Genomic DNA, 19,685 nt, shown 5'->3' with positions numbered 1-19,685 from the left:
GGCGTATGTGGGGACGCGCTGTGGCATTTTGTTCGCCCCCACAATCAATATAAGCCTGGAGCTTTGCTGTTGCTCTTTCACTCTCTAGGAAGGTTTCTATCAGGAGTGTATCCAGCTTATTCCACAAGTTGACGATTTGGGCTCTAAGCCCTTTGGTCACCCTATTGGTTTGCTCCTTGAACAGTGTTTCCAGAGCAGCCTTGAGGAACATTGATTTTTCATGTACGGTGCCCTCTGGCAGGGTGGGATCCAGAGGCAGATCCGGTTGTTTCTCCTCGCTGGCGTCTTTTTGACTTCGCTGGTTGTCGTGTATTTCTTTTGGCTCCTTAGGCTCAGTGTGTGAGCGTGTCTCCCGCTGCAAATTTGGCACTATTCCCTTCCTATTCTTTCTCTTGCTTGTCTGGGGTGCCCCAGAGCGGGGGTCCACCGTTTCATCCTTGTGTTCGATGATAATGGGATCATCGTTTGGGTTTTGCTGCTTGGTGTCCTGGTTATTATCAGGTTTTCCCTCCATATCGGGTAAAATCCGGATTATTGAGCCGATTCGGTTTAAAGGGGTTTTGTGGGTTCCCGTGAGAGGGCTCGTGAAAAGGTGCAGATTGTCGCCGGTAGCAGGTCTGTAGGTGGAATAGCGGCTGAACAGTCCGTCAGCGAGGTTTTGTGCCGGCCCCACTGAAACACAGGTGGGGGGGGCGAACAAACAAATGTTAGAATGCACCTAGAGCAGTGGAATTAGTTCCCTATAGCGTTTTTGGGGCTGCTGAAGATGATGGTGATGCCAAAAACACAATAGAATTCACTGGAGAAGAGTTTGTTCCTCACCATGAAAAGTTTATGGTGGTGGGGGGGAGTTCACTAAAAACATATTTCTCAACTGTTTAAGACAGTTAAAAGCACAAATTGTTGTAGCTCTCTTTCAGCCCGATAAAAACACTGTTGGAGCAACCTCCCCAGTCAAGTGCACACTACCAACGTGGCCTCCGCTTTATAATCGGTGCCTCTCTATGGCCCCTGCTGCCAGCCACATGGTGACCATTGTAGTCTGGCAAACAAAGGACACAGATAAAAACGCCGGTAATTTGCTAAATTCCCAAAAGTTTGCAAAATTGTCTCACCTCGGTAATCCTGAGATGAATGTCTTTCGACGGGAACACTTTTCTTGGCGAACTAAACACTTAAAACTCATATTTTAATACAATCAGGAGCTCGTAAAAACGTGTCTACTCGTAACGGCAGCCATATTGGCCCTCATGTGTAAGTGTAGTGATATGGTGCATTATATTTTCGGCCGGTTCCTGCCTCTTAGGAGATGGGAAGTAGCAACACCTGGTCACCACATCCCATCCCCGCCACCTGGAGGCGGCCAGGATCTACTATCACCTGTTAGACTAACCCAGGGCAAAAGACCCGAGAGAGCCCAAATAAGCATGAAATGAAAAGGCTATAGAAGGAGAAGTTTGGGGGGCTAGAGAGGTAGGAAAGAATAGAAGAGAGGAGGATCAAACAGAGGAACCCTCCAATAGTTAGAAGGTAAAAGAAACAAAGCAAGACTAAAAGAAATAGACTTTGAAGTGGACTGATTTCTCATGCCATGGGAAATAATCCTATGGCATGGTATAATTGGTTAGAGTGAGTATCCAATCATCATTAACAAGCGTGAGGCAAGCGTGTGCAGTGCTATAAAATGCTGCTTGAGATCGGAATAGCGCCGATTTATTTCCATTGTGAAGAAGGCATCTGAAACAAGCTGCAGTTCACGCCTGTAGTCTTGATATACTGACAATCGAAAATAATGTGGTCAACGTTCTCTTCCTGTCCGCGGGTTAGGAGACGATCCTAATTTGAATAATTTGCTGTTAATACTTCTGTGTCCGGTGAGTAAAAATGTACCATGCAGTACAGGCCAAAACCACAAATATTCTCTCTTCCTAAACTCCTTCCCCGATGACAAAAAATCTTTGGTCACTGCGCCAAGTGCCGAAACTGACCAGTCCCTTTGTCCCTTTGCCATTTACAATCAGTCCTCGTATAGCACGATAGCTGTGTTCCTAGAAAGTGCAATGCAAAATCGTGCAATATAAACAACAGTCCCTATGGGAAAAATAGGGTTAGGCGCCGATCACGCAAGATTGAACACACATTTGTAATCAAAACGTTACCAAACACAATAAATTATCGTATTTCATTACGACTATTACGTAATAAAATATTGCTAATGCTTTTGCTTCTTTCGTAAGCAAACTTGTTTTTTGTTTGATTTTCTTTCGAAACGAATGACAGCCGTTCCATCTCTTCCAATTCTTTGTGTCTTAATCTAATGGATTTTAATTTCACTTTGAGTTGTTCCTGCTATGAAAGTTGTTTTTATTTTCTCTGCATTCTTTGTAATTCTCGGCGTTGCCTCATTTAAGGCCTGTAGCACGTGCAATATCACATGGCCTTTCATTTCCCTCAAAGCGTTTGACAATTTCATATTTTTTTCTCTATCGACAGAGGCGGACTGGCCATAAGCCTTACCGGGGAAACCCGGGTGGGCCATGGCCGGTGTGATTTTGGCCATAAACCATAGTATGAGGCCACTACAAATTTTCCCGGGTAAGAATTTTTGACCGAGTCCACCTCTGTTTATCGATATTGCTTTTCTTTTTCTCTGAATCTGCAGTGTCTTCACCAGGAAGCTTCCTTTTCACACCTTTTAAGTATTTTACTCATTTTTAGGGAATAAAGCACAATTACAAAACGAGGAGGCACGCTTGATACACATAAACAAAGCCGCGCGCGTGTAGCAACTGAATAAACAACACCGTAAAGGCCGAGATACACTATTAACACCCCACGTTTTATTAAAGCACATTTCTAGGTGTTACTACCATTTAAAACAATAAACACAATTTCCAGTTGCGTTTCTGCTAGTGGAATCTGTTATGAACTGGTAGTAAACTCCATCTAATTGCATTTGCAATTATACCGATAGCTGGAATTGTGTTGGTTTTTACTTTATTATGGTGAAATGTGTTTCCCCTTCACTGACATAAATACATTTTCAGAATCTTCTCTTCATTCCTATCGTGTTGCGTTCGGTTGGGGTGATTCTGCGTTCGACTGCCATTTCTTGTAAACACAAAGGCGAATCGTGCATAAGCGAATTCGGTTCGTGTTATATAAGATATCGTTCCCCTATATATAAATCGTGTATGATCGAATTCGTGTAGTGTAAACACGAGGACTGACCGTATCTACACAAAAAAAAAAAAAAAAACGAAGCCTTCTCTTCTCAGATGTTGAAGAAGCATCTAGGTCAAGTTGCAGATCATCCAAAGTGACAGGTATTGATTTCTTCAGCTGATACATCATATATCTGTATTGTATTTCATATGCAGAGATGATTTTCTCAATAATACCTGCAAAGCCATTGTAGAAGTGGTTCTACACGCCCGTGACATTATCAGGAGGGCAGCATGCTGGGCCTGCAGAAGCTGTTTCATAACTGCAGACTTGTTAGCCCTATGTCCCCACGCCCCAGCTGCATCAGCGATGATAATATAAATTGAGTGATAGTATAAAATTACATGGTTACCTATCTTAATCGGGATAAGAAAGACTTACATTTCTCTTTCATGTACCTTGCATGTGGCAGAAAACTTAAGACATCATCAAATTGAATACCTAAATGTTTTGCAGTATATTTAATTGTCTGTCATCTATACTTTACAAGTGGTGGACGTTCTCTATCTAATTTTCATTTTAAAAGCATCTGCGATGTTTTAGTTGTCGAAACCTGCAGTTTGTGAATTGTCGACAAAGTTGAAAGTTCTTGTAAGACAGTTAGCTATGTCCTCCAGATTCTTCCTTGAATTGCCGCGGACGAGGATTGTAAGAATTCATCCTAACATTAATTAACATTTCTGGTTAAAGTCCTGTCACATGAGTGAATCTCCCGTAATATTAAAGTGTCAGCCAAGGGACGTCCGACATCTGTTTGTATTTCATATATGGACATTGAACAATGAATTCACTCGCCAGCAAACAAGCTCCTTAGACATTTTTGGTATCCCACATTGAGTTCTGAATGTTCAAATATTTTCACTGAGTATTAACACAATGTATTAACACAATGTAGCTAATGGACTCTTTTATAGATTTTTCTTAATTTATTATTATTCGTGGTGTTTGACTCTTGTTGTATTGCGCGTGAGTTATTTAATTTTAAATATGGCCATCTCACTGAAATTGCTGCGAAATATACACTTCGGCCAGAGTAGTCCTTGTGCCATAAAGCACATTCCAAAATCAGCACTGAATTCTTATCGACACAATTAGAACGCAATAAAATTGGAATGCAAGTTTTGTGATAAAAGGCGGGGCGCTCCGACGGTGAAGGTCATTTGTTTCATTCTATTCGTTCTTTTTTCTGTTGTTCAGTGAAAGCATGCGACAGAAATGTTAATTTCAAAATAAGAATCGATAAACGAAAAAAAAAAAAAAAAAGCTGAATAACAAGTTTCTGCTTCTGTTCAGTCGCACACTGCAATTATACGAAATCTTGAGACCATTGAAGGAAGTTGTCTGTGTACGGCAAACGCGATGAAGGTCTTAGTACTGGCGGTGATAACTGCGCTAGTGCTCTACAAGTCTGAGGTGGGTGCCGGCAATGCGACAGAAGCGGCAATATCGAGAGTAAATGTGGGAATACAACAAACTCGGAATTCTTCTAAGGCTGAGCAGGCATGGGTAAAGATGGAGACAAAGTTAAAAGAAGGCGTTAGGAGTCTCATCAAGCGGATGTTACCGAACATAGTACGTCAATCGGACGACTTCAACATTACTTCGAAATGTATGAGCAGCCTGTTAAAGTTTATTTCTGCCTTAAGGAATCTCACCCCTTGGGCCTTCCGCAGTGAGTTATTTTTTAATTTTATTTTTTACCATTCGCTTTATCTAACTTTGTATTTTGGCCTTTAAAGGTAATTTTGATTTCCATAATTTTAAAGTAATTGAAGAATACATTCAAATTCTCTTTATCTTTTGTTCTGGCCAATCTTGTAAAGTATTATGAGAAGAGAGGAAGATTCAATTTTGATATTGTTCGTTTTGATTTTCGAAATGCTTTTGACACAGTCTCCCTCATGAATATTTTGTGAACCACCTGAAAGCTGGCATTGGGGTTGATGGAGCGTTGGTCATTCGTAGCGCCTCCCCAAGGCTGGAATTGGGGTGGCAACGAATGGACAATGTTCCAAGTGGACGGGCAATACAAGTGGGATCCCTTGATATTCTCTTGTGAGTACCTGTTGCTTCTGTTTTTTTTTTTTTTTTTTTTTTTAATTCTATTGACGACGGTCTTATTAAGTGGGGAGTAATACATTGAACACAGATTAAGACGTAAAGCGTTTAGCCAGTTTTAATTAAATCCGATTCATGCTATTCCCATTCCTTCGTGGTACCCATCTGAGTCCGCTTTGAACTTAGCCAGACTCACTACCTCTGCCACTTGAAAGGCAACTTATTGCAGCGTTTGACAACCCGCTTATTATAGGTGAAGAAGGTGAGCAGGATTTCCCCATTAATTTTAATAATAGATGTTGGCGAAATAGGAAAAGAAAGGGAATGTAAGAACAGATATTGCTCATGCATAGCTCACTGACTACGTTATTTTTATAATACAACAGCAAATAAATATTTTAAAAATTAATTATTAGAATTACACTTTTGGGAATAGCAGAAGACGAAGCAATAAAGAAGAAAACAAAGTTAAGAAAAAAGATGTCTTTATCCATGTTCAACAAGATCTGCAAGGCAGGAACAAGTTCTAGATATAAATCTGTTCTGTTAATCTGGAGTGGTATCAGAAGTCACTGGTTGATGACGGTATCACTGTGCATAGGATGGATTTATTTACGCAGAGTCTTGATAAAAGAGCCAGAGAAATGCAGCATCTGCTAAAATCTTTTTCGCGTGTCCTTGAAAGCCAGCAAAATTTGTACGTGACGTCATCAGGACGACAGATGAGGCAACAGGCTGTATTATGATTTATGATGTGTTTTCAATTTGATTGCTTGCATTAACATTGGCGTTGGTCTTCCTGCGATTAAAATCAGCATCGCACAAGGTTTGAAGGGCTTGGAAATTATTGATAGATATGAGTAGCTCCTCGCATCCAGGAGACAAGTTTGGTACTGTTGCCATAAGAGCCAATCTTAGGTCCTCGTAAATGGAGCATTCCAAAAGGACGTGAAAAGAGTCTCCCGGTAGCCTACATCGACAGGAGACTGTATTAGAAAGCCTGAATTGGTACAGTTTTGCGTTAAGCGAACCATGCCCAGTTAGTACGTAGGAGGTAAACAGTGAGAGTTAAAACCATTTTCTTGTGGATGATGAAAGTAGTGTAGTTACATCGGAAACGAAATTTTTTGGTAATAGCTCCTTTTTCGGTAGAATTCCATCTATTCTGCCAGGTGTTCACTAACAAATTCCAGCATCGGGTTCGTTCAGTTTTGGGATCAACCTGAGTATGGATTGACAACGATTCCCTGAAATTCCGTAGAAATGCCTATTGCAGATGTAAAAGCAAAGCCCTCTAAACACAACGTGCAGGTCAAGTGGTATAGTGCCTGCAAGAGTCTGTAGAGCTGGAGTTGATACTGTTCGGGAAACGTGAAGCAGACCAAGGAGAAAACAACGTTGAATAGTGGATAACTTAGTTTGTACAGTTTTAAATGCAGTACGTCTAAACCAAAGGCTGGTAGCATAGGTTGTAATTGGGATTATGGCAGCATTTTAGAAAAGATGTAGAGTTTTGGTGTTCAACCCCCAGTCTTGTCTGGTAATTCGAAGCAGCACTGCGTAAAACTTAACTTTGACGGTCAGTTGTTGAATATGTGCAGTAAAGGAAAAGCGGTCGTCGATGATGACTCTTAAAAATTTGGTGCTTCGGACAAGTGGAAGTGATTTCTTGTCAAGTTTTACAACTGGTGGTCTGCCATAGTCTACTTTGTGTTTAAAAATCATAATCTTCGATTTGGTTGGCACTAAATTCAATTTGTTCTTAGAGGACCAAGACGATAGTTCAAGGAGTACTTTATTGGCATAAAGTTCTAAATTAAATCTTGAGTTTCCATTCACCAAAATGTCAAGGTCATCTGCATATGCAAGTTGTTGCACATTTTGAAATTCAGTCTTTTTAAGCAGTCAATCATCAAGAACTAGGTTCCAAATCAAGGGCCCCAAAATTCATCCTTGGGGGCAACCACGGAAGACAGATCTGTGAATCTTCGTGCTTTTAATGTTGACCGTAGCAGTGCGATCAGCAAAGTAATTTCTAACAAGTTTATAAATCTGAAGAGAGCAATGATTGGAACGAAGTCTGCTGAGGCACTCTCTCACCATAAGGTATCAAATGCGCCCGCAAAGTCGATAAAGATCGCCATAACGTACTTGGAAGTGAAGCTATCAATAAGGTGAAGTTCTAATAACGCGTCTTCGCATCCAAGCCCTTGCCTAAAACCGTATTGAAGAGAAGCTATGGAGCCTGCAGTGTGGTAATTTAATTAGTGATTAGTTCTCTCTAACATGTTTCCAAGGTGAGAGAGAGCAAGGCTATGGGGACCGTAGGTTTATGGAAACTCTTAAGAATGTCGTGTTTCCATGGTTTTGGCAACTTTCCAGGATGTAATCAGTTGTTGAAAAATTTAAGTAGAAGTTTGTCCTTGGATCATAAAAATGTTTCATGAATATCAATAAGGTCATCGCCAGGACGTTTGTTTGACTGAAATTTTTCAGGACTTGTTTCTTTTAAAGGAAGTTTCAAGACAAGTGAATGGACTTGTTTCTTTTAAAGGAAGGTATTTTTGGTTTAAATCTCGAATAGATATGAAGTGTCAATAGTGAAATCATCATTAAGTAGCATTTGGTATACGTATATGATGGCATTTATGGAGTCTGTTAATGTAAGAGTTTCCATAATGTTGCGGGTAATGGAGTAAAAAATGTCACTTGGGATCATTTTATTTTTAGTAATTTTATAAAAAATACTCCAAGGATTATTATTCCCAGATGGACGGACAAAATTGTGCCAGGATTGCAATTTGCTTTCATAAATCAATTTTACCTATTTTATTTTGAGAGTTTTGTATTCTTCATGTAATATGTTAACTTCTTGAGGCCAAATACGCCGTTTGCGCAGAAAATTTTCTCGCTTTGTATGCAAGTTTCCGAGTATAAGAAAGTTCGTTGTTCCACCAAGGTGTGCAGTTAATTTTTAGCTTATTTTTATGAGGAGATTTCTGAATTGCAGTAATGATAATGTTTTGAATCTGCAGTACTAGTTGTTCGGTGGTAAGAGAATTAAAATTTTCTAAGTTGTCTTCAGGCAACTGAGAGAGAACGGAACGATTAAAACGATCCCATTTTATGTTTCTAGGAGAGTAATTTATGAGATTACGAAGAGGTTGTTGAAGAGGAAGAGTTGATCCCTGCAGGAACACGATAGAGAGATAGTCACTTTTTGTTGGGTCAGTTTCTACGTGCCAGTCAGTAATATAAGGAACAATACGGGCTGTGGCCAGAGAAAAGTTTTTATATTTGATTCATCCAAGGGATTAGAAAAGATATACGGCTGGTTTGATTGATTCAAGACAGTAAGCTGATGGGAATAGAAGCAGTAATCCCCGAGCATCTGTGAAAGAACTATGCCACAATGCAGACTTGGAGTTTGAGTCGAGTAAAATTAACAGTGGAACAGGCCTCATAAACTGAATACGAAATCGATGTAATGTAAGCGAGAAATTATGTCAGATGACGGAGGGCGATACATTGAAATAACATAAGGAGAGTGATGAGGGCTCAAGACTTGAATGTAAATGGAATGCTGAGAAGTTACAAGACAAAAGTAAAACGTCAACATTTTTATTAAATATTACTGTAGTTACCTTTGTATCGATCTGGACAAGTTGGTTATAAAATCCGAGAAGAACAAGGATATCCGACAATTTATTCTTACTATGATATGGTTCTTGAAGAATAAGAATGTCAATGCGTTCCTCCTCAGACAGATGACGTAGCTCCTGCCAGTTTTAAATCTTCTGCAAGCCAATGGCGAGCATTGGCTTGCAGAGGTTTTAAGTTGACAGTCGAGATATTTGGCTGGGAAGCGCTTGAACTCGATAAGAATGTGATATTAGAAGGGAATTGTTCGTTGTCTTAATGTCTTGAGCCTTCAGGCAGTTGATATCTCTGATCGAATGATTACTGCGCCTCTTGCAATTAATTCAGACAGGCGATTGATCCTTGCTGACGCACCCAGAAAAGATATGGCCTTCTTTGCCACAATGTCCATAAGGTCTTTCTTGTTTACATGCACTTGAAGTGTGTCTGAAAGCAAGACCATAATATCACTTCATCACAAACAATGAAAAGGCTTAAATCAGTGAGCAGTCCACTCAATAAATAACCGGTGTAAAGTCGAAATAGCTGAAATAAAATGCATGGGGTAAACTCAAACATCCAATTAGAAGTCTTCTTTGATTTGGAATTAGTTTTAAATTGGAAAGTGATCTCTTGTGAGATTTCTTCAGGTGTGAAATTAAATTCTTTCAGGTTTTTGAAGTGGAAATCTTATTATGCATGAATTCCTCCATCAGTTTGCCTCTTCTATCCATTGTGGCAGATCTCCACAACGGATGGTGTCCACTAAAGTCATCAAAAAGACAAATTGGAGTTGGTAGTTGTGCAATGAGGTTGTCAAGTTCTGAAAGCAGAAGTGGTGCAGATGGCGTAATATAAATGGAAATAATGGTAAATGATGTACCAACTGCAAGGCGAGCTGCCACAGCTTCTAGGGTAGTTATCAATTGGATCGGCCTGGGTGGTATGCTAGCGTTAACAAGAATAGCAACTCCTCCACGTGCAGGTGATTCTGAGTTCCTATCTCGTCTGTAAATGGTATAACTTAAATTTTGGCAAAACTTGGGGTGACAAGAATGTTTCCTGTAAGCATACACTTATGGGATTGAATTGGGCTATTAAATCTCTTAAGCCATTAGAATGACTGCTTAGTCCTCTGCAATTCCATTGTATGATGTTATCCATTATTTAGGTTTGCCTGAGGATGATTCATCTTACTGTTGTTTGTACGTGGGAGATATTTTCCGGTCCTTTTTTGAGAATGTGGGGCGTCCAATATCCATGGTGTCATCTGCATGAAGTTCTAGAATGGGCTCCCCAATATCTAGCAGCTCATCTACATCCATACTTTTGGTGGGAAATTCCATTTTTTTTTTAGACTGATTCAGATTTTAATTGTTCTTTTTCAACTGGGACCAATGGGGTATGAGTAGGAATGCTGAGTGGAGTATTTGTGGCTTCGCTAATTTTTTTTTGGAGGATTATCTTGTTTAGCGTTGAAAGTATAGATTTAAGCCAATTCGCTAAAGAGGTGTTAGGCGGAACTGATACACCCATTTGAGCTGCAGTAGAAACAAAGTTTCAAGTGCGAGCTGCATACGAACGACCATTAGGCATGGTCAACATAACTTGTCTACGTGCCTCAGGAAACGCGATTTTATTTTCAAATTTGTATTTTTGAATTTTCTTTCCTGTTATCCATAGCTCACAAGTTTTGGAAAAGGCTGGATGGCTTCCTTTGCAGTTTGGACAAACGGGTTTTGACTGAACAATCCGCTTGGGTGTGATCTTTAGAACCGCAGATGGGACATATGGCTTCCCCTCGACAAGCCTGCTGGGAATGACCGTATTTTCGACATTTAAAGCAACGAACAGGATTTTGGATGTATGGTCGAATACGACAGTTTAAATAACCAGCTTTAATAGAGGATGGTAAGTCTGGAGTGCTAAATGTCAGAATAATGGATTTGTTGGGGTAAGATTTCCATATTTTTTTCGTCATTATCCGTTTTACATTTATTACTTTCTGACTGCTGAGTTCTTGGAGTAGTTCTTCTTCTGAGACTGTAATTAGGTCCCACTCACTGATTACACCTTTTGATGAATTTAGTGTTTTGTGGGGAGTAATTTCTACTGTCAACCCACCAAATGTTGTTGTTTTTTAACAGCCGCTCAGAATGTTTTGAGGTGGCTGTTTCAATCAGAAGGTCTCCGGATTGCAGTATTTTAACCATTTTTGGTGATCCAGCAATAGACACCAAAATTTTCTGAATTAAAAATGGTGATAAGTTACCCACAGGTTGGGCGGATAGGGAATGAATCACCAGGAAGTTTGGACAATAGTCATGACATCTGCTTCTCTTCGCAGCCCTTTAGGTTGACTTGAGTCATGGTCAGTGTAAGAAGCTTCCGCTCTTGAGCTCAAAGGCTATGAGTTTGGATAATGATTTTTATCTATGATGGCTCCTTTTGGCCCTGGGAGTTTGCCTTTACCACCCAGGTTACCGGCCCCGCCACGGAGTAGGCAGGAGCAGTGCCGCTTGGTGGCCAAGCATAGAGTAAGTTAGTACGGCTAGCTAAATTAAAGAAAAAGGTACTTGCCTTCTGGGCTCTCTTCTTAGTTCTTTTAAGTAAGTAGAGCTACTTAACAGAAAATTTTAATACTACGAGAAAAACAAGGGAAAACTCTGTCGCTGGGAGGAAAAACGCATTAAAAACACGTAAGAATCACTTGGCCACTGAAATGCTTGGCACCCGGGGCCGGCTTGTCCAGGATCAATCGACTAGTAGGCTGGCTGCGAGGGTCATTCGTGCGGAAATCATGTCTTTACTCTCCGGGTCTGAGGAACAGGAGTAAGGCTGATCGAGATGTTGGTATGATGCTCGTGTAGTGCTGGCATTTACTTCTGAGCATATTTATTGCTGGTTGAATCGTAGGCCGTTATGTGGGGGGGCCAAGATACTGAATCACTGAACCAAAGAGTGGCCACAACAAGTGACTTTGGAGACAAAGTTGCCACAAAGTCACTAATAGCGGAATATGGCTCTGGCGAAATACAGATGACATCATGGTCATCCTGCTTAAATATGAGACAATTTGTTTTTGCTTGCATGAGACAAATTTAAAAACAAACGAGGAGTCATTGGAATTTGAGGAATGACCTTGTTCAAGGAGGTCTCGTCCCTGTCTGTGTGGTTAACCACACAGACAGGGACGAGACAGTTCCTTTCAACCGGTGCTATCTATATAATAATTTGCTGATGTCCCACTGCCCGGAATGCTCTTTGAACTTGAATAAATCAAAGACAAAGCTTTTGACTCGATTCCTTTTGCAATAAGCTTTATTTAAACCTTAGCTAGCAGCAAAGGGAGCCAGAGAAAGGTTTTTATAATTACTTCGACATTAATCTTTGTTTCTTTTCTGAAACAGTTCTGGGGAAATATTCACTATGGGTATTAAAATTAGTGTTAAATTAAAACAGAGACAATATAAATCAATTTGCAGTTGGGTTACCGCTAGCTGCTTTAGAAAATAACAAATTCCATACGAATATCATCCGAAGAAAGGAGTGATTATTTCTTGAGCATGCTATATGCACTACTTAGCAAGCACATTTACACACCCATGGTACCTGCTTCACTCTGAGCGCACACACACACACACACACACACACACACACACACACACACACACACACACACACACACACACACACCACGTGCAACTTCTTATTCATTGCCGCGAATGTCATCATTTACAACTTTTATTTGAAATAAACAACGGAAGTTGCTGAGCAGAATTCTGCTCGAACTCCGTCATCACAGAACAGAATTTTTCGGTCATCTTTACAACGAATGGGACAGTGCCGGCCGGTCTCCTTTTTACCATCACTGAAGAATCCATCACCATCAGCGTGTGACCTTAACAAGAGACCGATCAAATCCTCATAAACTGTCTTAAATTCCTGAAGTGGAAATGTTTCTCTCCAAAGTCACTTTATTTTATATTAATTGTGCATAGAATGTAAATAGATTATTGTATTTAGAAAATGTATTTACTGTTCATATTTAAAACTAAAAATAGTCTTTAAAACTGATGCGTTTAGGATCGTGAGGAAGAAGGAGAGAAAACTCAAGGACATTCATCAGGTTGAGATCCGTTGAGTCGCCAGTAACGGTAAACCTTGATCTCTCAGTAACAACGATCTGCGAGTCAACAAAACGGGTTTGCGCAAGGGCACCTGAATTTTCTTGAAATCGCTTGCAGGTGTGACCGTGGTCCTCAAGTCTCCATGGGGACTGTGGTTGTCAAGGCATCAGTGTACATTATCTATGACGTTTAACTTCCCATTATCCCATCGTTCCTGTTTTAAATTATACCTGAAGTAATATCTGTCAGTTTTATAATTGATAAAGGGGGCATATCCGTGAGAGCTATTGTGTAATATTTGAATCAGTGCAGCGTATATTTTTATCTCTTTTAATTTTATATTTTTGAAACTGTAACACGCTGTTCGGTGCCTGCAAGAATTCTACATGAAATTAAGCATATACTTATAGACACGCACATTTGGAAACGAGAACAAATTGCCTTTCAGGTGTATCAAACAAAGTGAGTATTACCCTCGAAGATCATTCACGGCGGTAGAGCTTGTATTATAGATATCTTAAGCTTCTACACTGGTGTGCAAAATTTAAGGACCAGTCAGGTTTTCACCTGTAGCTTCTCATTGGAGTGGCTTGGATATGGGAAAAGCATACCAAAGGAACCTCGTGAGGTACAGAAATGATGAAGGAAACAATACAATACAGAGGGACTTTGTTCAAAAATGGCAACATAGCACTGGCTGTCATGATACAGATGCATTACTGCCAAAGTTGGAACAAACGGAAGAGGTGGTCTTTAGTTGGAGATATGGCCACCCCTAATGTCTTTGCACCGCCTGTCCATACTTAGATACAATGTTGTTGATACGTTCTTGCGGTAACATCGCCCATTCCTCTGACAGCGCCATCTTCAGCTGGTGAACATTTTCTGGTGGGTGTGAGCGTGCCGCTAGGCGTCTTCCTAGAGCGTCCCATATGTGTTCGATGGGAGTATGTTACTCGACTACGGAGGCCTGGTAGCAGGCCTCCGTAGTCGAATGGTCAGGAGCAGGATTGCTGTAGCACACGTTCTTTGAGTAGCCGGGGTTCAAGCCCCTGACTGCTAAATACGCTCGATCTGCCAACCTGCACTGGACCACCTTGGCAGATTATGGTCCATTTCCCTCAACTATAGGAGAGGAGGCGGCTTCGATCCTGCAGTGGATTAATAATGGCTGCAGTTTACCTTTTTTTTTTTTTTTTTTTTTTTTTACTTGTCTACGCCACGAGGAGACGAGCCATAACTAACATCAACCACGGCAGAGGTATGGGATAACCGGCGCCAGCAATATAATCCCACATCAGAACCAGTGTATGGCTAGAAGTAGACTGGAAAGCATGGTGGTAATTTAGCATACGGTGTGATTAAGGTCTTTGACATACGGTCCATGTCAAAGATGGTGGTGAAGATGATCACACGAACTAAAGAAGGCAGTACTCACGATGGCAAAGGCATCATGAATTGGAGACAATGAAGGTTATGCCCGAACTGAAGGTGGATTCGGAATAGGTGTAGTTCTTACAAGGACCTTTCCTCCCCCATTGCACTAACCTGCTCTTTCGCGCTACCTTCAATCACTGAAATTTATTTGGGTATTTGTACTTAGCAAGATTCAACAACAAACATCCTTCGCTCGGTACACAGTGTCTACGCACTGTAAGAACCGACAGAAAACCCGTCGAGCACCCCTTATGCGACTACTGCAAAAGTGTTTTAACTATTGCTCTCTTATATTCATTTCCTTTTGGGTATTTGATCACATGCACAATTTCAGTTCATTTTAAAAAAGTGTCGACGTGGAATTCGATTATAACATGTTTTGCTCACAAGCGAATATTTCACAGGAAGTTTCCTTCTCAGTCATTCACCAAAACCAGAAGTTGTAGTTCACGAATTATTTGTTAACATGACATTTCCACATAATCTACCATTATCTTTCCACGAAAAATTCACAATGAGGACTAAAGAGTGTCGTTTTATCTCTTTTTTCCCTGATATTTTGGAAACATTTTTAAGAAGACGTATAAGGTTCTTGGATTTATCAAGAGATTCGCTTATACTTCAGTAATGAAATGGTTACTAGACATTTATATGTCGCTACTGTCTTGCTAATTCTTGAATATGCTTTATCTATATGGGCCCAGAACAACAAAACCTTTGCTCAAGAAAACCTTTGCTTATAAAATATTATATACAAGCTATTTATAAAATATAACTGTTTCTGTTCCTTTCACTTCAATTCGTTCCCTTTTTCTCTTTTCAATCAAATGCAGGCTGACTACAGCAAAAACAGTCCTTTACTGAGTGCCTTCATTGTTCTAAACAACTCTCAAATAGATGCTTTTCATAAATTACCCAAATTTCATATACACTGTGAAAATTCAACTTGACTTTCCGGATTAATCTTTAATTCTTGTATAAACAAAATAATCGCCTCTTTTGCCACGTTTAAACATCATCTAAGCATCATCCATAATGGGTTGTCTGTGTATATATATGACAACCCATCATCCATAATGGGTTGTCTGTGTATTATTTAAGAATAATACATATATACGGATGTATATATGTATTATTCTTAAATGCACTGCTATTTGATTTGTTTTATAATACGTTGCATATACGTCGTCATTGGATTTAACTCTATAATGTATATTATTGAATAAAAACTAATAAGTTTTGAATAGTGGTTTTCTGTTGCAGTGATTGATGCTAACGGAAAGTTAGTGGATGGAATATTAAATGGGGCGTTGTCTTCGCTTGGTTCCTATACCGAATGTCTTGATATTGTTGCATTTGACGAAAGGAAGTCTAAGCCAATGAAAGAACTCTTCAAAGGTCAGTACTGTGCTGCCGACCTTAGTCCATACCTACCTCCGAAGCCGTATCACTTAAAAGTGACCGAACCTGTAGAGGAACTTAGGGAATTTTCCAAACGAAACAGCGTAAGTAGAATTTATAATAGTTATAATATGAACTGGTATTTCTTCACTTTCATCTTTCTATTTTCTTAAATACTTAGGCAGGTCTGCCTCATGGTCGTTTTGTTTTCTCGAGGTGTCAAATACCTGAAGCATCAAATGTATTCGTTTGAAAATTGTATTGTATATTTTGTTTGGCTCTTTTTCTGGATGGAAAACTAGATTTTGCATCAGAAAAATCTAATTCTTGCGAGACCGGCTAACTGAACTACAATGCCATTAAAAAAACTAATGAATTAGTGAACTTATCAACTGTTACGTTGAGATTTGAAACTAGCGCGGGTTTTGCAAACAGTATGGAAGAAGAGCTAGCAACCACGATCTTCTGTCCCATGGCAATGAACTAGAACTTAAATATCTTGGGAACAATTAGTACAGTCCTGAAGGTACTTGTAACTTTCTTCATCCTTCTGCGCGCATTCACCTTGGCTCCGAATTCAAGGAATTTTAGTGGTCAAACAGCTGTGCCATTCCAAAAACATACTTCTGAGAACTACAGTTCTTCTAATTACCCTGAAAAGTAGACTGGTTTACGAAATGTAAGCAAAAATCAGAAAAGAAAAATCATTGCTTTTTTAATAATGTTTTATACCGCTTGGTCATCCTATTGCACTGCTTGTATCTCTCATTGATGGGACTAGAGTGGTCAAAAGACTCCAATCGGAAAACTCGATAATAAAGACTACACAACCCAGATACAAAGCAGTTATTAAAGATAATTTCCATAAGTGGAATTCCAAGGAGTTGTAACTGAATGGGACCTATTAAATATGTGAGAAGAACAAGAAAGAGTCTAAGAAATGAACGAGCAGAAAGTAACAGAAACCAGAAGAATTATGATCTGAAAATATGGTCTTAACGCTGCCATCATTTTAACTTTCAGTATAGGAATTTGCCAACTTCAATGAAAAGTAGGTTATTTAAATTGCCGTGCTATACGCTCCAAATCTCAATTCCTATAAGATCTTACCTATATTAAAAATTTCACCTTCAAATTGCATACAAACTACACTCCACACCCAAACTTCATCACTACTTTTCCCTGATTGCTAAGGGATTTTTCCAGCTTTTTCTAAAACACGTGACTTAAGTTATATTTATACACGAACGAAAAACATTGCAACGTACCAAGATGCGAGAAAGCAAGTTAAATTATCGTTACTTAAACTTAAATATACCTTAATAAATCAGGCTTCACTTCGATAGAATCCCAACAAATCTGTAGCAACGATTCAGACAGAATTCCTTTTGGCACATCGATAGCCCAATAGGTTTCGATCGGTGAGCGGACAAAAGATGGTTTTTTAATAGCAACATTAACAACCCTTTCACACAAAGATCCGGGGAACAGGTCATAATGGGAACAAACAAGCAATTGTGCAAAAGATTTATACATCTTTTGCACAATCCTCCACGCTAATCTCAAGAGATTAGCGTGGAGGATTTGATCTTATTCTTCAAAAAACACGTAAACAGGTAAAGAAATAAAAGTATCACTAAGCTACCTTTTAAGCAGCATTAAGACATTTTTCGTATCAGATATTAATAAATTATCTGCATCAGACCAATCTATCAACAGTTCCTCAGCTCTAGAGGTCCTCGGTCTGTTTTCAAACGTGTCCATAAACGGCAAACACCAAATCATCAGCAAAAGCAAAGTGTCCACAACATCCATTTCCTGAAGCAAATATTCATCCAGTTCAACATTAACAGATGACCTCTATATCAATACCTAGGATGCAACCTGGATGAATTATTTTTCTAATTGGAATTACTTTCCGATTGGAAAAATACAAATTTCCCGTAATTTCAACAGTTTGAACCCTGTGGCGGATCGAATCCCAGAAAAGGGCATCAAAAGCTCCTTTGAAATCGACAAACATGCACAGGACGTACTCGCACTAGAAGCTTGAACATGCATAGAAGCCTCAGTAGATTTCCCTCTTTTAAATCCAAATTGCTTTCTAGAACTTAGCGATAATGATGCGTTATACTTCATGAATATAATTCGATGGAGGGAAATGTACTAGATGAAAGGATGCTCGCAACATTGGACGCTAATGTTAGTGAAACTAGTTTGAATAACTTCGAGGTGTGTCAGGGTATCTGCAGTAATCTCAGGAGTGTCTTCAATAAAATGAGTGAATTTGAACTACTGGCAACGAACCTCCCCTCGCTGATATAATAGGGCTAACGGAATGTGATATGACCTATAAATAGGGAATGATGATGACTTGCATTGTGGTATTAAGGAAGGATTGGGAAGATGAAAGAGGCATTGCTTCATATCAAAAAGAGGCCGAGCGCGGAAAAGCTTTCCAGAATTCAGGAATTATGCATGCCTGTATGGAATTCGTGTAGTGTGAGGTAGCTGGAAGTAAGGGTATAATGAGAGAGGGAGTTGTCCACAGACTAGAAGATTGTGTAGAGTATGACGAGAGTCTTTATACTTTTAGATGGTATTGGCGAGCAAGGGTGAATGATTTTTTATTTATAGGTGATTTTATTGTTTTTCTTTATATTATTTGTTTATATTTGATTTTTTCACTATTTTTATTATTATCATGATTTTATGGCCAAGTGGAAGGAAACCTTTCACTGTGTAGTAGGTTTCCTTCCACTTGTTCCAATTTTAGCTCCACTCCCCTTATTATTTGTTAGGGGGAAGGAGTTAAGAGCGATTCAGGACAAAAAAGGCAGATTGCAATTGTCTTCGACGTGAAAATTTCCATTCAGTATAAGCAGGAATAGGGGAGAAAGGCACGTATGTCCTGTCTGTCATAAATTGGCAAATAGGACCTAAGCACAAAGGTAAGGAAGAGGATGTCATCATACCTTTGCATAAGATAATGGTAAGATGACATTTAGAATATGTGTTCAGGTCTGGAGGCCACACTTGAGAATAACAAAACTTCTAAAAAAGGGTTCAAAGAAGGGTAAGTAGACTTGTGACAGCCGCTAATCTATGTCCATATGAAGAAAGGTTTAGAAGATGTGGACTGAAAGGTTGGTAACTGGACATCTTAGGGGGAAACTTGACAAAGGTATATACGGTCTTGAAAGGAATGAGTGGAATGAAAGAGGGAGATATATTTTTATAGGAGATGTATTTTAGGAGAGAGAACCAGGGGGATCAAAAATATAAAATTTTTAGGAGTAACAGAAGGTTTCATGAAGTTTACTTTCAGACAGCCTATTAGTATACAGACTGGCAAGAAAAATACGAACCTTTACTCAGTACCGCCTATTTTTATAATAACAGCAAGCGTGCGGGCAGGCATGTTTTAGTGTGTTTTGGCCTAATTTTAACCATTCTTCCAGCAAAATGTTTTAGCCGCGACAAAGTTGAAAAAAAGAGGCCTTCGTTGCCAGCATATCCCTCACAATCTCAATAGGATTGAGATCATGTGAATATGGGGGCCAGGGAAGATGCTGGAAATCCGTGTTGTGTTCTCTGAACCATTCTTTCACGATACTGGAACGATGCGCTGTTGTATTTTCATCCCTCAAGTAGCTATCACCTTTAGGATAAAAGAGTAACATTACAGGGTGAAGTAGATCTCATACAAAATTCAGGTACTCCCTGGATGACATTCGACCTTCCACCGATTTCAACGGACCCAGTCTGTGCGAAAAAAACATTCTTCATACGCGA

At 39.6% G+C, this 19,685-nt stretch overlaps 1 protein-coding gene across 1 annotated transcript; it reads left to right on the top strand.

The window, feature by feature from the left end:
* The first annotated feature begins 4,559 nt into the window (after positions 1-4,559).
* Positions 4,560-18,391, top strand: LOC150087188 (uncharacterized). The gene is made up of 3 exons (XM_090372403.1): positions 4,560-4,897; positions 15,753-15,994; positions 18,251-18,391. Exons 1-3 carry the CDS (start codon positions 4,585-4,587, stop codon positions 18,389-18,391), a joined length of 696 nt encoding a protein of 231 aa, XP_090228529.1. The 5' UTR covers positions 4,560-4,584.
* Positions 18,392-19,685: the final 1,294 nt, after the last annotated feature.

The sequence above is a fragment of the Mastigoproctus giganteus genome, chromosome 4 (assembly GCF_048544385.1).
Source record: "Mastigoproctus giganteus isolate SK-2022 chromosome 4, ASM4854438v1, whole genome shotgun sequence".
Classification (NCBI taxonomy): domain Eukaryota; kingdom Metazoa; phylum Arthropoda; class Arachnida; order Uropygi; family Thelyphonidae; genus Mastigoproctus; species Mastigoproctus giganteus.
Note: the sequence above shows the minus strand (reverse complement) of the source record. Positions and strands in the feature narration are given on the sequence as shown.

Excerpts from the sequence above, each read along its gene's own strand:
- LOC150087188 (XM_090372403.1), top strand. The coding sequence starts at position 4,585 with ATGAAGGTCTTAGTACTGGCGGTGATAACTGCGCTAGTGCTCTACAAG. Across the intron at positions 4,898-15,752 it reads CACCCCTTGGGCCTTCCGCA|TGATTGATGCTAACGGAAAG; the intron begins GTGAGTTATTTT and ends TTTCTGTTGCAG. Across the intron at positions 15,995-18,250 it reads AATTTTCCAAACGAAACAGC|GGAATGATGATGACTTGCAT; the intron begins GTAAGTAGAATT and ends ACCTATAAATAG.